This window comes from Platalea leucorodia (genome assembly GCF_965183815.1).
Source record: "Platalea leucorodia genome assembly, chromosome: 1".
NCBI classification, from domain to species: domain Eukaryota; kingdom Metazoa; phylum Chordata; class Aves; order Pelecaniformes; family Threskiornithidae; genus Platalea; species Platalea leucorodia.
Genome location: NC_138823.1, coordinates 119,286,525 through 119,313,727, shown reverse-complemented (window position 1 = coordinate 119,313,727; position 27,203 = coordinate 119,286,525). Strand labels below are relative to the sequence as shown.

The 27,203-nt window shown below is 37.8% G+C and overlaps 1 protein-coding gene across 1 annotated transcript in view; it reads right to left on the bottom strand.

Annotated features, from left to right (window-relative positions):
- ULK4 (unc-51 like kinase 4) overlaps positions 1–27,203 on the bottom strand; it is a gene marked incomplete at both ends in the record, with an annotated part of 244,522 nt that overhangs the window by 64,686 nt on the left and 152,633 nt on the right. Inside the window, one exon of the mRNA XM_082310398.1 lies at positions 24,191–24,296. Within this exon, the coding sequence (XP_082166524.1) occupies positions 24,191–24,296 (106 nt within the window). The remainder of the gene's footprint in view (positions 1–24,190; positions 24,297–27,203) is intronic.

The following is a 27,203-nucleotide window of genomic DNA, read 5'->3' as shown; positions in this document are numbered from 1 at the left end:
ACAATATGTAATTACACCATTCAGCTTTTGAGAGTAGTCAAATCTGTGGGGTGTTGAACTATTTTTGCTTTGAAAGCTGCCCCATCTATTAACTAAACTTCCATGAAATATTTTCCTCCCCTATTCATCATCCTTAATACTTTCCTCAGGAAATTAAATAGAAAAACATTCATTTAGAATACAGTTATGGGTCAGGATTATTAAGACTTGCACTCTTCTTCTATCTCACATCTTTTTGTGTTTTCTACGATAAATAGCGTTATTCTTCCACAACAGTTTGATTGATGGACTACAGCTCAGGCTAAGCTTTGAATTTCCTGGGTTTTTGTCTGCGTAAACCAAACTCTCAAAATTATATCAGTCTAATCTTGCACATTTAATTTCCTCCTCCTTTTTTAAAGTACAGTTTCTGCTGCAGTTCTGAACATTTCATACAAGATTACATGCAGACACATATTTAAGTGATGTCACCAATACCCACCAAGAAGAAAAGAACCAGACATAATTGTATGTCTACCCAATACAAAACTTGTGGTTATTCTATGCCTTTTTTCACCAGGCTAAATTAGAATAGACCTAAGAAAACAGTCCAGTAAGAGCTGGTCCCTATCAAAGCGAGGTCTGCAAAATTGCCTGCAGGGATATGTCCAAGTACACTCTGTTTTTCCCTGTATATGACCACAAAACCCACAGCCACATCAAAATAAATGAGTCACCCCTATTATTTCTAGATGTCTTACATATAACCCTTAAGACAGTGACTCGGAGATTAATGCTGAGAAGGCCACTTTCAAATGAAGGCATTATATGGGCCATCGTCAAGAATTTTTTAGGCAGTAGTCCTCTCTGCATTTATAGTACTAAGCAGTGAATGACCAGTAGTGAATGAAACAACAGGATCCATGACTCTGATCTGCAATATTTTCCCTTTCAACTTTGAAGAGAATGACTAGTTTATTCCCTTGACTGTACCAGCCCGAGTCTCACAACTGCCTCATTCCTGTTGTTCGGTGAATGGGGAGGTGAACCGAACGCTGAACCTTCTTCCCACCCATCGAGACATGAATAATATAATCACCTAGATTTTATTCTCTTGAAGTATTTACATCCTAAGGGTACACGTATTAGCAACCCTGCCTCCAAACACCTGAAATACACCAGAATATTCTCATTTACTTAGTTAATGAAAACATCAGAATTAGTGGATTTTATATAGGTAGATACATGCTCACACACAGTTACATGTACAAAGATATGCATGTTAAATTTGGAAATTCTGTGGGCAAAAAAACTTTTCCTGGACTTAAAATACCTTTGGAAAACTTAACACATCAAAACTTTATTATAAAGACATCTAAAATAAAACACTGGTGCAAAATGTTCCCTAACACACTGCATGATTCATACAGAAACCTGATAAACACTTGGTTCCACAGATAAAAAAAATAAAACAGCCTGACCTCTTGCCAAGTAAATAAAGTTCCAGACGTGCTCTTTAAAATACTTTATTGTGTCACAACAAAATGAAAATTGGAGGCCACAATTGTAGACATGTAAATATACTCCTTGCTTACACCACAAGACAAAATACACATTCTTTGCCCTCAGAAGAGAAAGTTGAGAAGCTGGTATAATTTACAGTGACCATGACAAAATTCAATAGAAATTTAACGGCCTTGGCCATTGGCACTGTAACCGATTTACTCAAAAGGTAGCTATAAAGTTCAAGGCCGATATATCTCAATTCCAAAAACTGAATCCCACAACAGATAGTCTGAAAAAAAAGAGGTTGCAATTCTAAAAAAGGAAACCATATTCATAATTCAGTAAATCATAATATAAAAATTGCATATGGACGTCTAAGTTTCAGAAGATACATTGAAGATTTTCTGCCAGATTTTACAAGTGATTCAAGAACCACATGCTTCTTAATTTCCAATAATGCCTAAACCAGTATCTGTCTTTAAAAACTTCAGACAATATATTTCTGAGACATATTTAACAGACATAAGTTTCTTATGCAGTAACGCTCAACTGTTCATTAGAAAGTAAAGTAGGCTCTGATTCAAACGGTACACCCCATGCACTCCTGAACTTTGGAAGTGGTGGATTTGAATCTGAACTTTGGAAGCGGTGGATCTGAATCTGAATTCTGTATCATAGTGGAGAGCTAAGCTTGATTAAATTGAGGAATATTGTTCTACTGAGAACAGCTACATATGTGTACTGGTACTTCCAAGTGTGTTCTGGTACTTCCAAGTATGTTGGTAACAGTCCACTTTGTCAAAACAAAAGTGTTAGTGACAGTTCACCTGGGTTAACGTAATGCATCATAATTTCTTTCAGCTGGGCATTTCTTATTAAAAGAGTCAAGTAAAAACTTATTATCTTATCGATTTTTTTGTTACTCTACTAATTTGCAAATTTCAGCAAACAAAATATATGATGTCATATCATTTATAGTTATAGTTACAGTTTAGATTTACTATAATACTTCAATAGTGCACTAGTCACGCCTTATATTTATTTGTAAAAGGAGGATCTTCAAAACATCAAGCCTCGGTGCAGTTCTCTGCTATTCAAAAATTGCAAAAAAATAAGGCAAAACTTGGATTTTGTATTAGAATTATTGTGTTTATAAATTAACATAACTGGAATTAAACAAAGAACCTGTTCTAATTGCAGTCCAAGATACATAACGCGTACTAAAAGGATTGCATCCAAAATTCCTAGCCGCAGTTTTGTAGCATTTGACAAACCTCGTGTTCACAGCAGAGTATTTCTCCCGCCCAGAGACCCCTGCAATGAACTGAACAGGTCGCTGATAGTGCTTTATGAATGTGGACTGTGATGACTATGCTTGTGTTTTACAAATCTTTTCAAAAGATAAAAGGAGACTTTTGGCCCATGATACAGCTAATCGGACAGAATGTGCCATGATACCTTCTGGAATGAAAGCTGAGAGGAGATATTTTATTCTCACCTATTAGCAAGATGGATAAAGGAAAAGAAATCTTCGCTTCTAAATCATACGAAACATCAAAGGACAGCCTAGGAAGCAATCTTCTAGGCAATCCTTTCATGCCTACCAGCAATTACAGCATTCAACAAACCTGTCTGCTCCCAGCTGAAGAAAATGTTAGAGCAGGTGCACTGCCTCCGAACAATGCCACCACACAGCCAAGCACCCAGCAGCAAAACCCTCAGCCCAGCAAAAAGGTTTCCCTTTGTTCCTTTCTACACGTTGCTCTCTGGAGAGCTGTTTTTCCCATTTGTATCACACCTACACAACTGACTCCCCAGGGATATTGCTGAATATGTATTCACTAGACTTTTCTTCCTTCTTTTACTTAGAGTGGACCTGGTTGGGTTTTTTGATTTTTTTTTTTTTTTTTTTAATGACTCAAAATAATAACATTGGGAACTAGAACTAACTCCAGACTAACTAGAAAACATATTTTATAACCTTTTTAATGTTAATGATAAAACTCAAAAATATTGCTATGAACACAGGACTGTGGTCTGATAGATTCTTTTGCACAGGAATTAGCTCCTCAGTACCTGAGCGCTGAAGATAATCCATCATGTCATAAAGAGTCTTCATAACACCTTATTTGCCTACATAAACCTGGGATTTAATTTGCATTCTTTGCATCACAGCCCTACCACTCAAGGTCTCCTCTTTTGAACAACTGAAAATAGGCAACATAAAGCAAATACTATCTTTAGGGTAATGGCATTTTTAAAAGGGGCTCATTGCTTTTACTGTTATTTTTGTTTATTATTTGTTACTGTTTATGTTTTAGGAACTATTTGTGTTAGTACTATAATATTATTGAGGGAAGAATAAAGTAGGATAGAAAATTACATCAGCACTGATTTCAAGATTTGGTGAGTTATGAATGTCAGATCAAGTGGAAAGAAAACAACAGGGCCGTTGAACACATCAATTGCATGACTAATGCCCTGAAAATTATTTTCTATTCTGATCTTCAAAACGTATAGCATCTAAAGAAGAAAATTTTGCACATATTGGATAGTGTATTCCTAGTACCAGGACAGTGACTGGACATTTTGTGACTGAATAAAGAATCACTAGGTTTAAGGAACAAAAATCTCATTTGAATTTGTCACACTGCAGTGGTCCAGACTCTCCAGAGCTTCCCTTTGTGGAAAGAGTCTGTGGCTCAGCTTTTCCTACACACATGGCAGGTAGGGCACTCACCAATGGTGCCCGAGCAGGCAGACCTGCTCTCACATGCAGGAAAATGGATGTGGTAACAATAATGACAACCAGAGAAGAAAAGCCAGTTATCACCTTTACTACAAGGTTGTAGGTTGAAAGTAGACTGGGAAGTACTATGTTACCTTGAGTGTGGATGCCTGAGAGGAATATAGACCTGACATTCTCAGTGGCAAGATTTTTCTGCTTTGACTCAGTCACAGCATGACATAGCTCTACTTCACTTTTTCAGGACTGGCAATGTTCAGTGGTTATTGTTAGAAGGCCGTTTATAGGTGGCATCTTTCACTTGTGAAGAAAGAGTGCAGAACGATGACTCCCCAGGGAACCACATCAAACTCTTCTCAGCCAAAGAGAATCCCGCCAACACAGAAATTTACTCTCTTCTAAAATTTAATCTATGGAACAAACATGTAGGGGATTAAGACCAACACGTGTTTAGAACAGCCAACTGAAAGACAGAAAACCAAGTGGATTCTCTCATAAAAAGAAGTATCTGAGTGTAATAAAAGATAGTAAAAATGCAACTTGAACAATTTAGGAATAATAAAATCACATACTGTTGAATATGCTTGACTGGTCAACATAAAAACAGTAAAATATAACAAGTTAGACCAACTAGGCAAGACTGTGGTTGTTCTGTATGAAAAGATGTGGTTAGAATGACATACACAGAAGATGAGTATTTCTGAAAGTATAATCACTTATCCTTTGGGAGTTCCTGATTTGCTACTGCTTTTGAAAATGGAAAAAAAAAAAAAAAAAAAAAAAAAAAGAGTTTCCCATCTTAGAATCTCGTTAAGGTTTCTGTGACAAAATATCAAGTGAATTCAAGTTTTTGTGTCAGACTGACTCAACCATACTATAATTAAGTCAGAAAAGCTATCCAAGCTGTTTGAAACTAAGTTCACAGCACACGTGGGTACATAACATCAAAGATTTGAAGGCAGAGGATTTTGTTCTAGACAAGATTTACTGAGATGGTCCTCATTGCTAGGAGTATAACTCATTGAACATGAGCACAAACTTGTTCAACAGGGATAGAATGAAGGATCAGAAGGCAACTTTCTTCCAAAAATAATTATAAGAACATCCAAATGCTTTCTAGTTCTATCAGAAAACCAAAATAAAAAACTTATATGAGTGAATACTACATAACTATGGAGTGTAATGTTGTTCAGGTGATCTATTCACAGTGTTGGTAACACATTAATAGCATCTCATTTCAGCAGTCAGGTTTGATTTGTTTGGATACCATGCCATTGGCATCACACTCTCTAGAAATGCTATCTGCTTCTTATGTTCTAAGTAGCTGAGAAGAATTGGACATTTACTACAAAAAGATAAGAGAAAAACATAACTGAAAGGCAAGATCCATTGAAGATGCACACACAAACTTCAGATCAGGCAGCTTGTGGGACTGGACATAAAAGAAACATTTCTTTTCAAATTGTTTATTCAAATTAACTTTTGCTCTCCAGAGATGAAATTTAGTACCCAACAGAGTCCTAAGATGTGCTGCCAGTTCTGTCATTAATGCACGTTATGTACATCACAAATAGACTGCTTTTTTTGTTAATTGGGGAGCATAAGGCCCTTGATGCATGTAAAATCGAGTGCTATCCTCCCAAGAGGTAACTGACAATACAGCAGAGCACAATGCTAAGGCCGCCTGACAGACATTCATTTTGTAAACAGCTTTGCTGATGGCAAACACTAGTTTTTCCCAGCTGTTTGCTAGTGATCAGTTGTTGGAGGTTATTACCCCTACAATCGCGTGTGAGCGTGCGTGCGTGAGACAGGGAGAGGATGCCAGTGCTCCTAAGGCTCTTCTGACAAGCTGTGCTAGGCTGCTTTAAACGGTTCAAACGGGCAGCCTGCATTAACCCATCTGATTTTGCTTGAAGCAGATTCACACACTCAAATGACCCTTCTAGCTGGAAGACCTGGGAAGGGATGGAGGTAGAGGTAATACAGTGGCTTCACAGAGTACATGTTTCAAACATTTCTGTCCCCAATTGTTCATATATTAAACACCTAACTTGCATTCTTTTCATATGGATTTAAGCATTTTTGTTGATACAGTCTTTCAATATGTCAGTTGTGCAGTACTTACAAGCACAACCTTCCATCACAAAAAAAAAAAAAAAAAAAAAATTAAATAAACCAAGACTGTAATAAGATAAAATCACATTGTCTGGATTGACTATTATTGCTGCTAAGTCAACTTTATAGTAGCTTTTCAGCTAGATATTTTTCTCCATATGTCAGAGATACATTAGAGATAGTAGTCCATTTTATAAAGCATAGTAATTCTACGGCATGCTATATTTCAAGTCAGATCCTGATAAACCCTATTTCTTCCCTTAGAAGGTGTAAACTAAAATAAAATCTCTTGGTTTTGACAAACAGAAGTTAGATGATACTTAGAAGATTTTCCAAAGAGCAGGTTTTAATGATCTGCATGAGGAACAAGACTATCTAACAGGACACCTCACTCTGAGAGGCAACAGTCTTTAAAACCTCTAAAACTAGCCTAAGATATTAGTGGTTGTTGCTTCACAGCTACATGGAAAAACTTCTGCTTGCATGTTGTGAATTAATATATAGTGTATGCTTTTTAGAAAAACAAAGGCTGCATGAAGTCCTCAAATTAACGGCTAAAATTAAACAAAAAGTTCTTCACTAGATTAAAATCTGTTATTTTTGTTAGATTAGGAATTCTTTGCATTCAGCAGGATTCAGAGTCAGTAAATATTCAATAAAGACTTTTTCTGCTGCTTAGAAAGATCAAACCTGCAACAATTACCATGTGATAAACTACAGGGGGAATTTATATCCTGAGCTTAAGTTAGAACTACAAATTCTTCTAAAAAGAGATTGCCATTTTAATAATAGACTTCCTGTCACACAAGACTAAACCCTGTTTATCTGCTTCAAATATCTTAACGTGCTTCTGCTTTGGCATCAACTTTCCCTTCTACCAAAATCCTTGGGAGATCACATTCAAGCTTTGAGAGCTGCCTTTTTGACAAAACCTGTACAGACCAGATATGAACAGCCTCAGAATGCAGATACATCCCTAAACTGTTGTCACAAGTTGACAGCATTCAACAGCTTTGAACAATGTTACCAGCACTAATTGCTCTAGCTAAGCCTTCAAGAGTCCCTGGACTGACAGTGATAAGGACCAATGAACCTTGGCTTCAGAAAATTCTCTGAAGTTTTCAAATAGTTTTGAATTGCAGAAATAAAACACAGTTGACTACTGTTACCACATATATTCAGCAAAGAAGAAGAGTAAAAACGCTATACATTTCCTTACTGAAAAGTCATGCTCTGTAAGAAAAGATATTAAATATTTATTCCTACTCTTCTTGGTCTATTTACATCAGTCTTCCATAATATGAAAACTTACAAAGTACAAATACTTGGATTTTCAAGTGACAGCCTTTTACAATTGTTAAAACCAGACCAAAGCACAAAAGCAAAGTCTAGAGTATCCACTAAGTGGAATTTGATGCTGTTTATTACAGCAAAACTGAATCTGTGCTACAGTTTCCTGTAACATCCTGCGCTATTCATCAATTAAGTTTACAACAGAAATGAAAGCTGACAACTAGTAATTTCAACTGTCCAAGGTGGCCTTGGTGTATTTACACCTACGTGATCAAAGGGCTTAAACAGAGGTCAGGATGTTACATGACAGTAAATCTGGTTTTGCAGCAATGACCAGATTAAATTCCGTAGCCTTAAACCTACTCTGCTAGGTCAACATTTTTCTGAATAAGCGTTAGGATAACTTTGACCAGCAGACTCTCTTTCTAATTTGCTGTCACCTGGCCATACCAATAACGCCACATCTGATTAAATCTCTAAAATCTAACCACAGACTTTTCACCTCAGATGTTGTTATCCTTCTTATTAGAGTGGCTTAGGCATATGTCTTGTTTTGTTTGCATGGATGCTTGTTCTACTTTGACCTATTCATGATTTTCAACCTTATCACCAGCATCTTTGAGCTGGAACCCATCACACTGTGATCATTCTGCCACCTCAGGCTGTAGCAAAAATGCCTTAACCATCATTAGTACAACCTAGACCAACAGAGCCTTCATTTTCTCTCAGCACAGCTACTTGACCCCAACTATCTTGGCTTCAAACGACTGCACTGAGCTAAGACAGCTGGTGCTACAGCTCAGCTTATTTAATCAAGAGGCAGCCCTGGCTCTGAAAGAACTTTAAAAGCCTTTGTGCGTTTGAATACTGTGTTCCATACCCTGTCTCCCCTATCTCAACTGGACCCACACAATAGGAGCATGGGTCTACTGAGACTGGGTTGTGGACAGCCTGTACATTTTCTATGCAGGTACCTGTTGCTGGGAGTAGTGGAACCTATGTATATGGTAACAGATTGGCTCAGACTCTTGCAAAAACTTCTGCATAAGCATTGGAAGGGGATCGCATGGAATGGTTTGGTCTACTAGGGTATCTTGGCCCAAGCCACTCAGTTTTGAAACAAAACCAGTGAACTATACCACCTTCCCCAACAACAAGCTGAACTGGATCCTGCTGCGGATCTGATGCTTTAACTGAGAATCTGGATTCTGCTTTGCTCAAGTGCAACTAATTTTTTCAGAGATGAAAAAGAAGTTAAGAACCTTGATACAACTACAGTGAGAGAGACAGCCACCACAGAACAGAAAAGAAGGATTTAGAGAGCCAGGATTTTTTTGTTAAGTGGGTGCCCTGTGAAGACATGCAACAGAACAGCAAAAGAAACCTGGTATGCAAGCCCTGTTTTAGTACCTGTACTAGTTTTGGCAGAGATAGAGTTAAATTTCTTCATAGTAGCTCATGTTTTGGATTTGTGCTGAAAATAGTGTTAATAACACACTGATGTTTTAGTTACTGCTGAGCAGTGCTTACAGATCATCAAGGCCTTTCCTACTTGTCACGCTGCCCCACCAGCAAGTAGGCTAGAGGTGCACAGAAAGTTGGGAGGGGACACAGCTGGGACAGCTGACCCCAGCTGGCCAAAGGGATATTCCATATCATATGACATCATGCTCAGCAATAACACTGAAGGGAAAGTTGGCACAGGGCAGGGGGGCTGCTGCTCCCGGACTGACTGGGCATTGGTTGGTTGGTTGGTTGGTTGGTTGGTGGTAAGCAATTGTTTCCATTTGCATCACTTGTCTTTCTTGAGTTTTATTTTCCTCTCTCTTTGCTTGTTTGCTTTTTCCTCTTTTCCTTACTTTTAAAAAAATTCTTCTTATTATCTCTTTTTAATTATTAAACTGGTTTTATCTCGACCCACGAGTTTCTTTCTCACTTTTACCCTTCCATTCTTCTCCCATCCCACCGGGGCAGGGGGAATAAGCGAGCGGCTGTGTTGCGCTTAGTTGCCAGCCGGGGTTAAACTGTGACAGTACCTTTTCCTTTTCTCTGCTGTGTCTGCTCTGATGGGCATAGGTGTTTATTAGGCAGTAATGTACTACGGGGTCCCAGTAACTTGAATAACTGGCTCCAACACAGGGAGCCTCCACCATCCTGCCCCAGGGTGTGCTTCATGTGTTACTGCATATGTGCCTTGGGCACTACCACTATGCATCTACATTTCTCCTTCAGCCTGCTTATGCCCAGAGCACTGATTCTAGAAAGAAAATTCAGGCAAAGAAATTAAGTTCAATATTTTGTTGGATAAGATACACAACAGGGGTGGGGGGAAAGGGGAAGATTGCAATGACTCATGTTCCTTTGTTCCTCCCTGTTATCTCAAGTGAAGAGACAAACATCAAGGATGATAAAATTTAACAGTAGCTTGAAACAATGAAAAATAATCCCCAGGATTTTCTAAAATAATATGCTCTGCAACAGATCCAACACAGGTCACTGCTTCCATCTGGGATTCAGGATTGCAATAGATATCCTACAGAATGGTGGCATCAGGGCATATTTGATAGGGCTTTGCTCTGTTTATGTGAAGAAACACTTTTTCTGGTTCAGAGAGAAAGCTAGTATGTCAAATGGCTTTAGGGATGCTCCATGAGTTTCAGTACAGGAATGCCCACTTTTCCAGATGGAACCAACATTCAGTTGCTACCTGTAAATAGCTGAGATCTACTCAAAATTTTGGCTCTGGCTCTGCTCTGTTTGAACCAGGCTTGTCCTTTGCCTTTGTTCATCAACATTCTTAGAGAGAGAGAACTGACTAGGCTTAATGAAGATTCTGCTTTAAGGGAGAGGGACTTTGGAAGTAGGCTACAAAAAGTGAAGTCTAGATCTAGCGAGTCTGAATCTATGCCAAGTAAAAACAGTTCTGATGGGAAGACTGGAGGAATTAGGATCTGTGAAACTGGACTGTCAACAAATTATGCAAGAACTGGAGAGAAGCTGCAACAAGTAGACACCAGAAATGAGAGATGTATACAATTAAGTTTTCAAGACAAGCAATTTCACAGGAAGTAGAGGTCAAACATTTTGCCCAACTTGGCCTGCCAGAATACTGCACTGAACTGGGATGGGGGCCACAGCTCAGCCTGGGAGACTGGGCATTCACAGGCAGCACCCACACTGGCCAGCTTGATGGAACTGAATTAGAAAGTTATTGCCAAGAGTGGTCATTTATGGCCTTCTGGATGTGTTACTGTCGCTGGTTACAAGCACGACTGTATGCACACCTTTCATGAACACAGGTTTTCTTGCAGGGGGCTAGGCAGAGCCCCCAGTCAGTTCTTGCACTCAGTCCAGACTGAGTATCTCTGTATTCAGGCTGATCCTGTAATACACGGACTCAGTCTGAGTGACTGCCTGACCCATAGCCCGGGCAGGCAAAATCTTGTAAGCAATGCTTTTCTTTCCCTATCTTCTGTCAAAACCCCTAAATCTGCCTTTATAATCTGTTCCTTTGGGTATTGTATCTGCCTTTTCCTTACCTTGATTATGACTTTTCCTCACAGTATGGACAAAATACTGCCGCTAAATTCATCTTCTTGTCTTGCTGTTTGAACCACACGTTCTCTGAACTCAACAACATGTGATGCAATTTCTGAAGAAAATGCATAGTGAGTAACAGTTCAAGTGTGTTTTTCTTGTAAGATAAATAATGGCATAAACCCACACTTCACGTCATTCTGGGTTGGGTGGTGGGATCAAAATATACAATATCCGTCTGTGTTTGAAAAGGACACAGCTCGTTTATTCAGCAAAAATGCGTAGTGGAAAGACTGTCGAGCGGTATTGTTGGCTAAAAAGCTGTATGTCACAATCTGGGCATGTTAGCTAGGAAATACGATCTTTTAAAAGTGTGAATAAATCCATTAACACTTAGCGGATTTTTGCCAAGTCTCACAGGAATAGAGGTGAGAGGTTTTTGAGTAGCAACCTGCAATATGATAAGCAAAGAATGGCCCTCAGGAAAGATAAGACAAGTTTAAACTAAATGGATGCAAGTGAACAAGAAGTTTCTACCCTCCTTTTCCTTATCTTTTCAAAAGGTGGGTGGTAAGGGGCTGGGGCGGGGGGGAGAATCTTCCCAGTTTTTACAGTCTCCTAAAAGACAGACAAGAGCTTTAGACTTTATAAAGATATCCTATTTCTTCCTCTATTCATCTTAAAAATTCAAAGGGAAGCACATATCTTTTTGCTCAACCAAAAAGAAGGAACACCTAGCTGATGCAATACCTTCTAACAATGTGGAGACATCTATGGAAACCTTTAAATCCTATTTATGAAATAAAAAAACCCCAACGTTTATCAAGTTAGGGCCTCTTTAAATGAAAAGTTAGACTGATCTGAAATCCACCACATGCGCTTGAGCACAGGTCTTTGCTGACACACTTGTCTTCATAAACCCTTCTTACATAAATATAATCTTGGTCCAATTAGAAAAAAGCTTAAGCTAAAATGAGACAAAATAGTATTTTTTTAAAAAGAGTGGATAGACAAGTTTGTACCACATTTATGAAATATATTTTTTAAAAAAAATCAAATGGTATCATCAGATGAGCATCAACATTTTTGTCAGAGTAGATTAAATAACCACTGTTCCTCAGCTGGAGGTTTCAGCTGCACCTCAATCAGGTTCCCCCACCAGCTGACTTACAAAAACTGACTGTGCAGGTACATTGCTGCAAAATGTAAATACTCCTGGATACAAATATACACATAATTAGTTACCATATCAAATCTACAAGGCATTGACCAAATGCTGTAGGAAAAACCTACTAGTTAAGGAGTGGTAACTTGCCTGAATAACTTTAATAAGAACACAAACATTAACCTGAATATATCCTGCCTTAAGATGCTGGAAAATCCATGTGTAGACATGGATCTATGGCTTTAGAGTCCAAAAGAAATTTACCTATAGAAATGAATTCTTAAATGCGAAATGCACATAAAAATATAACGTACAGTATTTGGAAAAACTAAGCTAAACAACATTAAAAAATTAGATCCTGAATAGCAAAAGAAAACATCAAACTATGAAGACTACAAATAAATGTTGTATTTTAGGTAAAATTTGAAAAATAGAAAAAAAAATAAGGTGGAAAAACACAAACATCACAGGAAAAATTTTAGGTAATATAGACTACTATTTCATATTTGTGTACAAATTGGGACTTTCAAAAGGCTTTAAAAATGTAAATAGCTCCAGTTTCTCCATTATGATTTAATACCCTTTCTGCTTTAACGAGAAAATTATTTTAAAGTTTCATTGTCCACAAAGTGTTAAACAGATTATTTTGTGAGATTAACACATCTGTTCAGACCACAATTTTCCTGAAAATAACTTTGAAGAGGAAAATATCTGGCTGTCTGGGAGCTACAACAACTATTGAAAATGTCTAAAACAAAACAAAAACCCAAAGCATTCTTTAAAGCAGTGAAAAACCTCAGATTTCATTTATCTGTCCACTACATAGATCTGGTCCTGCCAAAACTGGTGCTTGTTTTTAGCAATTGACAAAATGAACTTCTTTTAGTAGGCTCAAATAAGTGCATCTGAAGAAGACCATTACCTCTAAGACAGAGTGATGATTGATGTAGTTTAATTTTGCGTACAGTACTTTGTACCTTTGCAACTTTACACTTACACTCAAATTGGCAGTGATACATTGCTTTCATACTGAGTCTGTTCTAACAGCTAGAATAGAAAATATATAAAAGCTCTACAACCTATGGCATAGTAACTGTATTCAAACTGGGTCTCTTTTCAAATATATAGTTACATTTTTAATTTCATCCCTTAATATCATCTTTCAGCTTACTAATTACATCTGACAAGCTACACAGGGACATAATCATAACTAGATTTTAATTTATTATCTGTAATAACTTAAATAGTTTGTGTCATCAACAGTTAACTCGTAGCTAATATGACAGCTACACTTTTACCTAGTTATTCATTTTCTCTCAAACTGAGCAAATCCACTAGTCCTAACATATGATTTGGACTGCACTTCAGGTGAGTACTAGCATAATGTCTAATGATAACGCTTAAATTAGGCTGCAGGAAAAGCAGCACCTAGAATGAATGCAAAGACAACAATCTCTAGAGGGGAGCAAAACCCTGGATAAGTGGGTGAAAAAGAGCACGAGACTTTGCAGATTTCTTCCTTTTTCCCAGTCCTGAGTTCGTCATCAGGTAACCTTCAGATATCCACATCCTCAGATACAAAATCAATGCCTTACAGTTTAACATAAAAATTTTCGTTTTTCAAATGAGTTTTCTCCTTCCAAACATCATCAGTCGGTGTAATTGCTCAGCCAAAACCTTACGTCTTAGTTTTGTCTGGGAATTGGATAGGCATAAAAAATGTCTATTATGGTTGGCATAATAGAAATATAAAGACAGTCTAAGTTTTGAAATTGCTATATTTATTGAACTGACTCCCCAGCATTAAACTAAGCGGATCAGTTATATCACCAGATTTCTGCATAGGGCCTCTCAGACTAGAATATCATAGAATTAAAAGATTTTGAACATTTTTTGTTATTACTCCTTTCTCTTCCATCAATTAGGTGTTAAAATAAGACATCTTGGGTAGTTTAATCAGGCAGCTATGCTGCAAGATGATCTGCTTGACTGGCCACAGGGATAGTATCAGGAATCCTACTCCAGCCATGGAAAAGGCCTGTCCTCTTTCACAGCACAGCACTAGCGAGGCAAGATGTAACAACCTGTTGAGCCTTTATTAACTTATTTTATCCTTTGAAGTCTTAGCAAGCGTGCTGTGACATTTTGCGCCTTATGGGTACAGCTCTCAACAACAACAGGCTTCGTTCTACTTGAATGGCATAACTGTTTCTCACAGCAATTACCGTTTCTATTTTCATCCTTTTCAGATGGCTGTATTGTTGAATATCACAGGATGACACAGGTTATTTTTTCCTCAAAGACTTCACTACTACCATGCTATTTTGACATGATTCCCACTTATCTTTTGTGATACCAGACTTCTAAGTTTACCCATGTGATGTTATACTCTTCCACCTGAGTGACTGGCATTTTGGGTCAGAAAAACATGTCTTAATACTGTTAAAAAACATTCTGAACTTCATAACATCATAGAAGAGACTTCTTCAGGCTCAACCACCACTGACTTCTCATATAAGCTGTAACTCAAATGAACGTAGTGACACACGACTGCTATCTTTAGATGTTCATAGAGACATCTCTGTGCTCAAGAGCTGAACTAACTACTACAGTACTGGCAGGGAGCTGTGAAAGGCTTACGTCCCACACAGCAGAGGCTGTAAGATGTACGCCTCCTAACCAAGGGACTTTCCCTGTTGCATCCAAATGATACAGAAGCAACATCTGCAACTACTCAGACAGGATGATGCAAGTCTGTCTGCATTTACTTTCTGTATTTTAAAATAATTTCTTACTTTACACTTATTTAACTGAAAGCATTTTGTTTCTAAACATTGATCAAATACAGAAAAATTGTTTTTAGGTTTACACTCATATTGATTTCCCTAACTGATTCTCCCTGCCAGTCTTTGAATCCAGAATGACAATATGTTGCATATGAACTAAGCTTTATATTTGCCTAGGATGATGTACAAGAAGCAGGTATAAAGGACTGTAATGAAACAACACATTTTCTGTCTTCAGTCACTGAACAAATATTCCTATATTGTATCCTGTAAAAGTTTTGCAGAAAACTCCTGCCTCCTAGGAATAAATAGGAGCTACTAAGGAATGAGCAAATGGCTTCAGAACCAGTCTGAATGTGTGCCTGATTTCTTCGCAGATTGTGTTTTTGTTTTGGTTTGTTTTTTTTAAGGTCATATTAGTTTAAGTAATGTATTTTATAGGATTTTATAACCACTGCCTTTCCCTCGCAAGTAGACTTCTCCTGCATGACTAATCCATGGTCCTCTTCTTGATCACTGTCTTAGAGTTAGTTTCTCCCATGTTGGAAGAAAATTCTGCAACTTTGAAGCCAGCTGCTCCAACAACTCACTTGTATTCCTAAAATCAAAGTCCCATGCAATGTCACATCAACGCCTTCCCAGTGCTGTACAGTAGTTCAGACTACTGCATAGGTGGGTGCGACCGGGAGGAAGATCTGAGTTGCCAAGTTAGTGGGCTTGACTGCCTAATTTCATGACCACTGACGATTTAGCAGAGGAGAGCGAGCTGGCTAGGAAGCTAGAAGCTGTTCTTAAAAAGTGTGCTACGGGCAGCATAATCAAGTATCTTTTGGAGACTGAAGCTGAAATACAATTATCTGTGAGGAAGTGAAAGATAGAATATCCTCCAAAGATCTAGGTAAGTTAGAAACCTTTGGGGTCTATCTAGAGAGCTCTGAATTCATTGTGATTTACCTATCATTATGTTAAAGATCTGTGTATGTAAAAGACTGATACACTTTTTTTTTTTTTTTTTAAGAAAAAGGTTAAAGTTGGATGTTGGTCTCATGAGTGCTACTTTTTGGATATGCAATGCTTAACAGACTTTAACAATATGACACACAAAGACATTTGAAATCTAATTAATCTCTTGACACTTGACTAAAAGTCAAAGCAGTGGACCACAAGATGAATAAGGATACCTCACCCATGAAGGTTGATCTTTCTTTCATGAGGTGCAAATGAATTATGATGATCTGACTACAAAGTTTATTGCAGATCTCTTCCTTTTTACTAATTGTCCCTGCTTTAAGCACCTACCATGCTTTCTTACTATAATAATGGATATAAAACAACTGCTGTAGCTGACATTCTACATTTCCACTAAAGGCTCTTCCTTAGGAACTTCAGTTTTCACACAAACTGCTTGAAGTACCATGTACTACTAACAGCTGTTGCATTTTTAAAGAAGAATTTGAAAACTACTTTTATTGTTCTAAGTGTTAAAACCCATGATTTCACTTTTAGTTTAGTTCCCGAGATTCAATAGCATTAACACATAAAGAATAAAGTTTAAGATTTGCTGTACCATGTAACGGAAACTGTTTTCAAGCATCCAGACACACATCTCTGCTTACACTGCTAGTGGTGGTTACTTCAGGATAGTAGCCAAACACAGTATGATAGCAGTAGAGTCTGGAAAAGGTCATTCAATTCAACATGACTGGATTAAACTTTATATATACACATCATCTCCTTATAAGACCATCATGAAAGAAGTTTTCTAAACTATTTATGGAGCATAATGAGATTCCAAAAAAGCTAAAAATGTAAACTCATTAGTAAGTAACATTAGGCTGCAAACAATTTACTAAATCAGCTTTGAATCACAGTGGAAACCTTTCCTAAAGACAGAATTACTTGGAATTACTTTTTATACATTCTTAAAATAGTTGCTTATATAGACGTAATAAATTTGAGGCATTATTAGGAATAAATAGCTGCAGACAGACTATCAGAAGTTATCCACTGCAGCCTATAAGATTTATTTTCTAACAACCTGCTTTATTCAGTTCTTCAGAATAAGGATCCTGATGAAGCAGCTAAAGCCTTTGAAACACATTTCTCTACACTAATATTCTATGTCCAAACCCCTCCTATAAGCAAAATGCACATGATGCGACAGTTAGAATGAAGAATTTCCTTGCCTTTGAATATGACCCAGGGACAAACAGGACTCAAAGTCTGAAAGCACTACTAACTCCAGACAATTGAGATGATTTAACATTTTCTATTTTTAATTTGTGCAAACTATCTGTAAAACAAACCCAGAAACACAACAAGAAAAGAAAAAAAGGTGACAAAAAAACTGAATTGAGGCAAAATAAAGAGTTTATATATTTGTGAGTTGTACTAGAGTACTGACCTAATACATTAAGTCCTGTGATACACTTGGCTATTTATTAGTCATCACTTTCCACATAATTAAGCAGACTTGCACATTAACACCACTCACTTATCAAGCAGCCAAACCTGACTTTGTGGTTCATCTTATGCCTAGATTTGTCATTATGTCAATGCCTGTCAATAGACACAACATGTCTAATACAGACAATATGTCTTTTCAGTGGACTGCCCTAACATCTATAGAAACGGATGGTCAAATACTGTACTCCTGTGACACCTGCTTAAGAGCTGATGATTCTAGCATCTAGAACGGGGTGTTCATTTTATAGTTGACAAATGGTAACCCTTTTAACATGACAAGCGCAAAGTAATACAGAGCTGGTTGTTTCATGTCCAGTAGAACTAACAATACCCCATTTCCTACAGATTTGCATCCTATATCCCTGCCTACCTCCATGGTAATAAGTCACCATTCTTGTCTGATGACTCCCTTTCCCTGTTTCCAAAACCTCGGCACTGCCTCGTCCTACGTCACCCAACTATAAGCATGTGCTATAGTGGGAGTTGCTCCCATGCACTGACTAATCCTGTGGGATCATTACATGTTGGCACTGACCAACACACTGTTGAAGTCAGTGGTTACAAACCTAAAACAGAAGACTGCAGATATCCTAAAAAGCAAACAGGAAGTGAATACAGAAAAGACCAGGGGGATATACTAATTAATAGATTTTTACAAGCCTACTAGTAGACCTCAGGATACTGTATAAGAGTATAAGTTTTACGCTTTATAATTTAATTTAATAAATGCTAATGGAAATAGAATTCACAGATGAGAAGGTTTCACCTCCATCAGTAAGAACTATTATAATCCAGGATATAAACTCAGACCAGTTAGCTCCACTTTGATCATGTCATAACTTTATGATAAAAGAAGGCAAATTGTTCAAGAATGATGCTCCTCTCACATTTACATTCTTTACTTCCTACCTGAAGGTGAAATGACATCTTTTGGCTTTTTGCAACCTAATTTCCATAGGGATGGTCCAAGATAATAGGTTGCAAACTTAATGTTTTTAAAAATTTTGTAATTTGGAAATTTTAGGTATTGAAATTCCTTTCTTTCTGTAAATGTGTAAATACATACATATATATATATATATATATATTTTGTGCATGTCATGTGTCACACTACTCCGTTTGCTGTACATTAGCCAGGACATTTAATTGATAAGTCCATACTATTGCCTTTCCCTAAGATATGGCCCTAAGTTGGGTCTCTCTCCTTTCCTCAGATATTGATTATTATAGAATGAATACATACTTTGTATATTTGGACCTCTATGCTCTCTCAAGTTAACTTTAAATTGTCCAATGATTTCAAAAGATGGGGAAAGGGAGGAAAGAAAGAGACTGGCAGACAGGAGCCAAGACAGAGGGAAAGAGGGTAAGTGTCACATTCTTAGACGACCATGTTAAAAATGACCACTACTGTCTTGGCTTTTTAGCATCTCACCTTAACTATTCACAAGAGACCCTATATTAATCCCAGTCTCCTTACTGAATTCCAGTCTCAGTAATTAAATGGAATCATATTATTCCCCTCTGATTATTAAGTGGAAATTGTCATTAATGTTAACAGAACAAACGTTTAATAGCTGATAACACAAGTACAGGCCATTTTAAATTCCCTCTGCGACTTCAGTTGCATATGTTATTCTCCATTTCACCTTTAAACATTACAAGTGGTTATCATTACGTGTCTGATGTATTGTCACACAAAAGGACACAGTTCAGGGGAGAGAGAAATTAATGCTAGGCAATCCACCCTGTATGCAAGTTGCTGAAATGCACAACCATATCATTGTTATTAATATGAAATCACAGAAGTAGTAATGAAGCAAGTGCCATCATGCAAGATTTCCTTGAGAAAGGGGAAAGTTCAACATGTAAACTGCAACCCATTAAAAAAAAAAATCTCTATCACCTAATACAACTCCTTTGAGCAGGAGAGAGTTCTGAAGGCTAACAGGCACAAAAGGAAACAGTGACGAGGGTCTCTGAATGATCTGTCTGCAAAAATACTGCTTCTTGGCAGCTGAAGAAAGGCATACACAGAATCAGAAAGAAATCCTCATTGCTAACATCTGGACTCTTGGAAACAAAAATACTTGACAGGACTGACCCCCTGAGTTCCTTATAATGTTTAGCAAGTATTTAGGGTTTTTAATTTCTAAAGCTCCACATATACATGAATTAATTATCACACTGTAATGGGGAAATAAGGGAAATTGATGACCCATAATACTCTGTCTTCAGCGTTTATTTTTTTTAAGATAGCAGAATAGCTCATGAATATTGAATGCCTTCATTAACAGCATGGACATAGCATGTTAATAGGATGGAATAACATGCACCTTCAGCAAGTTTGCAGATGACTGAAATGAGGCAATCGGTTGATGTGATGAAGGGCTGAGCTAACATTCAGAAAAAGCTCAAGAAGCTGAAAAGCTCAAAAAAATGGGCTGCCAGAAACCTCTTAAAGTTTAACAAAGGCAAATACAAAGTTCTGCACTTGGGAAGGAATAAATTCATGTAATAGTACAATCAGATGCTGGAAATATACACATTGTGTGGTCTACCCTCCTAAACATCTTGGCTGCCCTCCTCTGGACTTGCTCCTGTCTGTCAATGTCTTTCTTATGGTTTGGAGCTGAAAACTGGACACTGTATTCTAGATGAAATCTCACGAGTGCCTAATAGAGGATAATAATCACTTTCCTCAACCTTCCAGTTATTCTTTCTTATTGCAGCCCTCTTTTGCCTTTATTGCTGCAAGGGCACACTGCTGACTCATGTTCAACTTTTCTGTTTGGACTCCCGAATCCTCTTCTGCAAGAGGCAGCTTAGCTTCCATTTTACTAGATCATGTTCTTCTCCATCACACAAAAATCATTCAAAAAGGACAAGCTGAATATCAAAGATAGTGGCAGAGGACGTTTAAGGTATTTTCCTGAACTATATATTTACCATTGGTAATGAAAAGGATAAAAAGCCCTCCAGTTTGTATGGAATCACTTTTCATAGAATCATACCAACCATTTAGGTTGGAAAAGACTTTTAAGATCATCAAGTCCAACTGTTAACCTAACACTGCCAAGCCCACCACTAAACCATGTCCTCGAGCACCACGTCTACACGGCTTTTAAATACCTCCAGGGATGGGGACTCAACCACTTCCCTGGGCAGCCTGTTCCAATGCTTGACAACCCTTTCGGTGAAGAAATTTTTCCTAATATTCAATCTAAACCTTCCCTGGCGCAACTTGAGGCAATTTCCTCTCATCCTATCACTTGTTACTTGGGAGAAGAGACCAACCCCCACCTCGCTACAACCTCCTTTCAGGTAGCTGTAGAGAGTGATAAGGTCTCGCCTCAGCCTCCTCCAGACTAAACAACCCCAGCTCCCTCAGCCACTCCTCAATAAGACTTGTGCTCTAGACCCTTCACCAGCCTCGTTGCCCTTCTTTGGACATGCTCCAGCACCTCAATGTCCTTCTTGTAGTGAGGGGCCCAAAGCTGAACACAGTACTCGAGGTGCGGCCTCACCAGGGCCGAGTACAGGGGGACGATCACTTCCCTAGGCCTGCTGGCCACACTGTTTCTCATACAAGCCAGGATGCCATTGGCCTTCTTGGCCACCTGGGCACACTGCTGGCTCATATTTAGCTGGTTGTCGACCAGCACCCCCAGGTCCTTTTCCTCTGGGCAGCTCTCCAGCCACTCTTCCCCAAGCCTGCAGCGTTGCATGGGGTTGTTGTGACCCAAGTGCAGGACTCAGCACTGAGCCTTCTTGAACCTCACACAGTTGGCCTCTGCCCATCGATCCAGCCTGTCCAGGTCCCTCTGCAGGGCCTTCCTACCCTCCAGCAGATCAACACTCCCACCCAACTTGGTGTCATTTGCAAACTTACTGAGGGTGCACTCAATCCCCTCGTCCAGATCGTTGATAAAGATATTAAACAGAACTGGCCCCAGTACTGAGCCCTGGGGAACACCACTTGTGACTGGCTGCCAACTGGATTTAACTCCATTCACCACAACTCTTTGGGCCCAGCCATCCAGCCAGTTTTTTACCCAGCAAAGAATATGCCTGTCCAAGCCATAAGCAGTCAGTTTCTCCAGGAGAATGTTGTGGGAAAGGGTGTCAAAGGCTTTACTAAAGTCCAGGTAGACAACATCCACAGCCTTTCCCTCATCCACTAAGCCGGTCACCTTGTCACAGAAGGAGATCAGGTTAGTTAAGCAGGACCTGCCTTTCACAAACCCATGCTGACTGGGCCCGATCCCCTGGTTGTCCCGTATGTGCTGCATGATGGCACTCAGGATGATCTGCTCCATAACTTTCCCTGGCACCAAAGTCAAGCTAACAGGCCTGTAGTTCCCCAGATCCTCCTTCTCTCCCTTTTTCATTCAAAGAAAATCTTACAGTCTACAATTACAAGATCAATACCTTCATAACATTCCTGCAAACCAAATTTCAGAAGTTCTTTACTCGACAATTAGGCTCTTAATCAATAAAGCACTGGCCAAAATCCAGGTTTTCAGTACTCTGAAGATTAGCCAATGGGGAAAAGGGATGAGAGAAGATGGGCACATTTTACCTGAGATAAATTATTTTTGGCTGCTGTGGTGGTTTTCCTAGTCAGGATGCTGAAGTTCAGTGAGCTCAAGTTAGTGTTATCCAATCACTAATAGTCTGAAAATATTACTGGAGTCATTTATGACATAGCAGGAGAAAAAGATAAAAGTCTTCAATAATGTTTCTATCACACTTTCTTAATTTGGAAACTAGCATGATAGAAGAGACGCATTTTATTTTTGGAGCAGATGAGAAGTGAAAGAGCACTGATATACTACCAGCAGCATAAAAAGTACATGAGAGTTTGCTCTGTGAGACAATAAAGAGGAGATATTTAGAGAATGGATGCAGTGTTGCCACGTTGTTAAATAGTTTTGCACCTAATTTGCCATGCAGAAATGCAGAGCATATTACCTCGAGTAAGGCATGCCAATTATGTGGTTACAGTGCTTGTGGGACTTGAGCTAACTTCTTCATATATCATTGTGCAGTTTTAATAAGTTATCCTGTTGCAGCTCAGGTCAGTGCTAGCTTAGGATTTTGCCTGAACACAGAGCAGACGTGCCCAAGGATAGTAAAAGCAGCACATACATCTAAACCCCAAGAAACCCCAAAGAATTCTAAGTGTGATAGGCAGTTTGCTGAGAAATAATCAGAGAGTCAGAATCCTATGAACCATCCCTCTCCAATTCAGTCATATTTTCCTCTTCTTTCTTTTTTTCTGGCCCTGTTCTCATACTACTAACTTCAGAGTGCATCTGTTTGAAACAGAGGAGAGGAGCATGTTATTAGCTACAATGTCAAGTTCCAGTTCGTCTCCTGAATGATGCCATTGTCCATTCAATCCCTTCAGTGTAAGAAGGACCAGGAATTCAGCTTTCCCACTTTCTGAGTGAGTGCTTTAACTGCTAAGGTAATTACAAAAACGAGGGCATGACCACTACTGCCAATCTTGATGGAGTTTTAGGCTGGTATGTGTTCTCATTTTTTTTTTATCGCATATCTAAGGCAGATCCAATTCTTCAAATTTGCTCATCACCATCAGTGTTTATATTGAAACCTTTAATCATACTATGTCTTATCTGGCTCCTTCTCTGATGCGATGACTATAGAAAAGCTACACTGAAGTTTCCTCCTCACAACCCACCCAGTCTTTTCCTAGAGACTTTTAAAAGGTTTTCTCTCAATTCTTGGCTTCACAAGAGACATAGCTCCCTCTTCACTGTCTCTCTATGCAAATTTCTTCCTTTTCCTTCTGGAGTATGTTATATACTGCTATGCCAGTAGTCTAGGTCTTTGATTTATTCTATATAAACAGTACAAACTGTAGTGTAGATCTGTATTTCTGGATGTCACTTGTTCATTAATGATAAACAAAAGTAATGCTATCGATGTGTATATTTCTAAACAAGTTTTAAAATTTATATGGATTTCCCAGAGCAGAAACTTTCTCTTCATTTTGTAAACCAGAACCAATTTCTAAATAAAAGGAGCTCCGATAACAAAACACAGTGAAATGAAGACATGGAATGGTTTGTAGACTAAGACTTCATAGTCAGTTTGACTGACTATGATGTAGACATTAGTCTACATCACTGGACTGGAACAGAAGCTAGTGTTTTTAAAGAGTGCAGAAATATTGTACAACTTATCCTTCCACAGGTTTGAGCAGTGAGAAAAGGAAGAACTCGCACAAGTTCTCTGCCTGCACTTGGCACTGTTATGGTCAGAGCTCTAGCCCACTCCAATCCAAAGCCATTCTCCTCGGGGATAATGTAACTTTCAGTCTAAGTAATTCATTTGTAACCACATTGTCTTGGAGGAACAGCTTTCAAAAAGTTAAATTTATAATTAAGTCAGTAAGGGAGGTAGATGAAGTGATGAGGAATACCAGTCACTTACAATGCGATTATCCAACAACCACTAGTAGAGTATAAATACATACGAGTCAACAGTTTCACACAGCACCAGATATTACAACAGACTGGGAAACATCTATAGTGCAGAGAATAACTAAAGATAAAGACAACATACCTTCTTCGAAGAGTAACATCATGTTTGTGCTTTTATTAGCAACCATGTTATTCAGTAAGGCAATTACAGTTTGCATTGTATTCCCAAGTACACTGTCTTGGTGTTCCTGTAAAAATAACACAAAGGAAAAAAAAAAATCTAGTTTTCTTCTTGCAAGGTTAGAAGACGACTATTCCCTTCCAAAAATGTAGTAAAACAAAAGCAATACTCTCTCAATCCCTTGAAGTTCAACATTTAAAATACTGGAAAACCAGCCAAATATCTTAGCAGAGAATATCAATTTCAGGAAGCCAAATCTAAAATCTTGGCTCAAAACGTCTCTCATGTTATTTGAACTGAAAGAGTTCCTAGTTAGGTCTAAAATTCTAGGACTTTTAGAAACGGCATAGAGCTTTATCAACCTAACCTCTATATATTCAGAACAAGGAACATTTCCCTTTGTATGGTATTTCTTTTATTAGTGGCATTAATTTTACTCTTTTCAGTTTCAACTTGATAACCCACAGGAAGTTGTAAAATCTATTTGTTGGTTTTGTTTGTATAATTTCATAAGTATAAAGTTAATTTTACATGCACATTAAAAACCTATTTCTATATCTAACTGCATCACTCTTATGATGCCTTTCTTATGCTTGATGATTGCTTCAGTGATTTTTCACAATTTTCTGAGACTATACTGATAAGAGGAAGGTATCAGGGTTTATAAAGAAATTTATTTTCCTCTGTTGCAGTTAACACACTTGCACACTCAACCTGAAAAGGGTGGATAAGGTTGTGCAATCAAAATATTTATTTATTCATGCTAGTGACAGTAATAACTCAGGTAACTTCCAAGAAGCCAAAATATGAGAAGCTTTTCCAAATCTGAGTCTAGATATAAATATAAGCCTGAACACATTTCCTGAACCTTCTAGGGAGATTTGAAATATTTTGTCCAATTTTTCAGACTCAAAGCCAAATAGAAACATACATCCAAAGTGAAAATAACAACATTAAGAAAAACTGTCACATTTCACATATTGTAGACTTTTCACATGCACCTACATGACTTCCATGCTTCCCTTTCCCATTAAATCTCTCAATATACCAATATCACTCAACTACTTCACTGCCACAGAATATGCGATCTATTCTGATCCATCTCCTGTCTGACAGTAGGCCTTTGAAAACAGTTAAATTTTAAGTTGAACAAGGAAAAAGATTACTGGTCTGAATTTGGGTTAAGTATTTCAGATGACAAAAATTACTTCAGCCCCTGAATACAGTCAAAGGAACACTCTCCCTGGAAGTTCCTTTAGGAGACAAGCATTAGTGGCCAAAATCAGTTTATTTTCTACATCTCTTTGGTCAGGTATTTATGACCTTCTGTCTTAGATGTATGCTTGAAAACAACAGGAGTAATCTATCCTTCTTTGGGATAATCCTATTGACCATCTAATTACCATAGCTGGTGCAGAATTACGCTGCTTGACTGTTAGTCAGCAGCAATCGCAAAGAACATATTTTACTATTCTTCCGAGAATTCACTTCAAGTCAACCTTATGAATGGCATTCAGAGTGATATCTCTAGTTTGTAAGCTGCTTTTTGGGTTGGGCCAGGACTAAGTCATCAGCACTGCACTTAGGATAAGCCGCACTACTTGAATCCCTGCCTGGAAACATCACATAACTGGTTGCAAGGAATTCTCAAGTGAGATACTCCCGACTTTTATTTCTTGACTAGTCTGATAAAATTCAGGATACTGTGAAATGCTCCTTGAATGCCACTTCGGAAAGTCCTCTGTCACAGTGGTATAAAGGGTCATGCTGTGTGAAGAACTAATGTTTTCCTTTAAACATTTAACTACTGAAGGAAAGGTTTTGACAGGCAGAGGCTCAGATGGTTGCTTTGAGAGCATTAATTTCTGTTTCTGCACTCAAAAAATAAAACTAAATGCTATTATTTCCTGTAAATACCATGAAATATACATGATAAGGCATAATACATTAACAGATAAAGAAATATATAAACATACACAGCCTCCTATTCAACTTCAGGCTGTATGAATTTTCTATTCATACTAGAGCACTTTAAACTAGATCATAAGGAGAAGAGACAAGGACAAGTGGCTCACAGCCTTTGAAGGACTGTAGTTTCCTACCAAACCCTAAAAAAATATATATCCAAGAGCCCCAAAGTTCTATTTACTTTATATAGCACTTTGAGATGTCATTTATGATTTCTATAAAAGACTACAATAACTATCTGTTCCTCCAAAGGTTTAAAATACAGCCTGATAAATTTAAAAGCAATGTTGGAAAGTATAAACACTAGATTCTTCAAAAGATAAGGTAACCAATACAGAAAAGAGATACCATAAAGCCATGGTACTAAAAATAAATTTGAAGTTATTTCCTACAGATAGCTGAAGGGTAAGAAAAACATTTTTTTAGAAGATCAACAATGTGTTTATCTGGTAGTCTATCATCACAATATCTTACTAATTCTCCTAAAGAACATTTAGAAAACAATATATTAAATAGTAAGAATACCTATTCGTGTTATTGAAGATAATGATACATACACTGAGAATAAAAAATTAATAAAAGCAAAAAAATTCCACAAATGAGAGAGCTGACTCAAATATTTTCTTTGCAAGTACAATAGTTCTATTACTGCCCCATATATTTGAAGTAAACATCTAGCAAAATTCCCTTTTGAGATACGCAATTACAAGAGAAGCTGGTAGTTGCTTACAATAGCAACCTTTTGTATTCACCAGGTTAGTAACATTAAAATGAAGCCATCTTTGCTTTTAATGGAGATCAATTACACTATACAACCCTCTACTGAAAGACTAGCACTGATGCTTTTACTTATGTTGAAGCATATGTAAAAAAACTTATCTTGCCCTAAACACATATAAACTAGAATTCAAGATGCAAGATTCAAGATGTAGGTATCTTGAGGAAGGAGAATGGTCTCTTAATGAATAAAATAATCTTACAAACCATATACTTAGCTGTACTACTA